The sequence below is a fragment of the Diaphorina citri genome, unplaced genomic scaffold (assembly GCF_000475195.1).
Source record: "Diaphorina citri unplaced genomic scaffold, Diaci psyllid genome assembly version 1.1 scaffold111, whole genome shotgun sequence".
NCBI classification, from domain to species: domain Eukaryota; kingdom Metazoa; phylum Arthropoda; class Insecta; order Hemiptera; family Psyllidae; genus Diaphorina; species Diaphorina citri.
Window position 1 is genome coordinate 64,175 of NW_007377548.1, and position 2,871 is coordinate 67,045.

General features: G+C 32.2%; 1 protein-coding gene across 1 annotated transcript in view; it reads left to right on the plus strand.

Moving 5' to 3' along the window:
• The window catches only part of LOC103524656, a 6,036-nt gene extending 3,865 nt beyond the window's left edge, over window positions 1–2,171 (plus strand). The window contains exons 2-3 of the mRNA XM_026820008.1: window positions 221–432; window positions 1,028–2,171. Coding sequence (XP_026675809.1) covers window positions 221–432; window positions 1,028–1,756 — 941 coding nt within the window. The 3' untranslated portion in view covers window positions 1,757–2,171. The remainder of the gene's footprint in view (window positions 1–220; window positions 433–1,027) is intronic.
• Window positions 2,172–2,871: the final 700 nt, after the last annotated feature.

Below are 2,871 nucleotides of genomic sequence, written 5' to 3' on the forward strand. Positions count from 1 at the left end.
AAAATTCTTGTTGTTTTTTTTGGGGGGGTTTTTTGGGGAAAAATTTTTTTTTTTTTTTTTTTTTTTTTTTTTTTTAGGAAATTATCGGATTTCTTCATTTAATTTATATGGCTGGTTTTACATACAACATATTCCCTTCTATTATGCCTTTACCTATTGAAAACAGTAGTTTTGTTTATGATGACTTAATAGATCTAATATGAATATCTTTTTATTTCAGTTCTATGTTTGTTGAACAATTTACCAACTCCTGTTTACAATCAACTATACGAGGAAGGTATGTCCCATGATAAAACCTTCACATGCACCTGTAAACTTGGGAACTTATTAGTGGAAGCTTCACATCGGACTAAACAGCAAGCCAAACATACTTCAGCTTTGCTCATGATAGAATCCCTGGAGAAATCTTTAGAGGATGCATTTATTACCACTGTAAGTTTTAATACTTTTTTCGGTATAAAATTGATAAAGGATATTTCATTATGACAGTAATACTTTTTCAATATCTATTGTTCTACTTGTTCTTCTGTCTCTTTGCCAGCACCTAGCACTGACTATCTATCTCTAAGCTGTTGCTTACAAGCAAAAGACAGCAATATCTAAGCTGACAGTCTAAATAAAGCACTACTTATACTATGTACAAGTATTAAGTATCACATTATTTTTAGATTGTGATATTTCATTATGACAGTAATACTTTTTCAATATCTATTGTTCTACTTGTTCTTCTGTCTCTCTTTGCCAGCACCTAGCACTGACTATCTATCTCTAAGCTGTTGCTTACAAGCAAAAGACAGCAATATCCAAGCTGACAGTCTAAATAAAGCATTACTTATACTATGTACAAGTATTAGGTATCACATTATTTTTAGATTGAGGGCGGAATAGTTATGGCTTCTGAAGAAAATACAGTACAATTAACTTCAAAGACAAAATGATAGGTTCCATGGTCGATTTGTTGAGTTCATCAACTCTCAACCTTGTTTTCACAAGTATTAAAATAATCATTCTTTTTCTTTTTTCCCAGGTACCTGAGGACTTTAGAATGGATTACAAATCGGACGATTTTAGTATTGAACGAAAAAAGGTTCGTACTCATCTTCTAATGAGTGAAAGGAAACACAACGAACTGAAATTCAATGCTGTCAGACTACCAAAACTACATCGAGTTATCACTGAACCACATCTGGAAGTGATTTCAACGATGCAAAGGATTCTGGATGACATGGCAATGACCACGGAAAACTTCAATGAATATTTAGACAATGAGAACTTAGCAACATTAGATAAAGTTCTCAACATTCTTGACAAACTCAAAGAGGGTACTGGTATTGATATTGATTTTGTTCATCTTGATTTAGAAGTCTTGAGAAAGAGTGCAAGTGCAATGTTTGAGGCAACTACGAACATTAGTGAAACTGAAACTCAGAGTAGCAATTCTTATCAAAATGACGAAACAGTTCCTGAACAAAATGACGATATTCAAAGTAATGAAAATGTAGTTTCCCAATCAGATAACCAGGTGCTTGAATCAAACACTGACTCTTCAGCTAGTGCTAAACCATTGACTTTTGTTTTGTGTAAATTCTTCGTTGTTCCTTTACTTTCCTTTATGGGCGTAGCACCGAATTTTGAAGAGAGTAAAAAGAAGGCTGCCATTTTGTTACTGAAACATATAAATTCCCTAGACAAAACAAATTGTAGGAAAAATAACTTCTTTGAAAACTTTTCAAGTGGTGATGAAGCAGACACGTGATCTTTAGATTATAATGTCTTTGAAAATTCGAGGTTATCTGTTTATTTATTTATTTATTTCACACACATTGAAATCAAAATTTAAAGACATTTCAGACTTAGGTTTCCTTCGATTTTTCAATGGTCTTACTGCGATTGACCCATGTGGTAAAATATACCTTTGTTCGTGATATTAATTTAGTTACAAAACAACCTTAAAGGTAAAGAAAAAAAATCAATGATCTTTTTTACCTATAAAATTATATATTTTTTTTTCTCTTTGGGTACGTAGTTACATTTATTGCTTTGATTTTCATTTAATATGAAGTGTATGGGTTTTGAAAGATGCCATACCTCATGTTTGAAATTCTATTTAAACCTGTCTTTGTGAATTTTGTTACATTTCTACATTAAAATGGTTACTGTTGCTATTTATATAAGTTCGCTAGTTTTTATTAAGTCTCACTTCTTTAAATTGATCATACTGTAAGCAGTCTATTTTAGAATAGAATAGAATAGAATAGAATATACCTTGTTTATCCTGCTGGGATAGGACTGAAAAGTCCCTTTTCCCCCGCAGTCTAACCAAGGTCTCATATATTTCATACATTATGGGTGGTACATTTTACAAATTAAACACCCTGATTTAGTTTGAAATCTGGCTAAGAAGTTTTAGTTTGAAATCTGAATCTAGGATCTATAGATTAGAGGGCTCCATCTACCTACAAGGTAAGTATGTAAAAGATATTATTATACCTTGGTATAAAAACTACAACTTGGTATAACCAAAACTCCAAGGTATAAAAGATATATTATACCTTGTTCATTTTGCTGAGATAGGCCTTGAAGGTCCTCCATTGGGTAAAAAAAGGGCAAATTTCCATCTAGATACTCAGCAGAACAATATTTGAAAAGTTCTACAAAAAAGGGTAATTTTTTTTAGCAGAAAAGAGTAGGTACGAAAAATAGCTCCTCTTCCATAAACCTCATTTTTATACAGGGTACAACGAACACCTTATCCAAGTGTGTGAAGTTTCTCGTTTATCCTTTCGTACATTCCTGACGAATATTATCACTATAGTTTATATCTATAACGAATATTATTGTCAGGTATCCCTAGATAACATCGGACGGGGT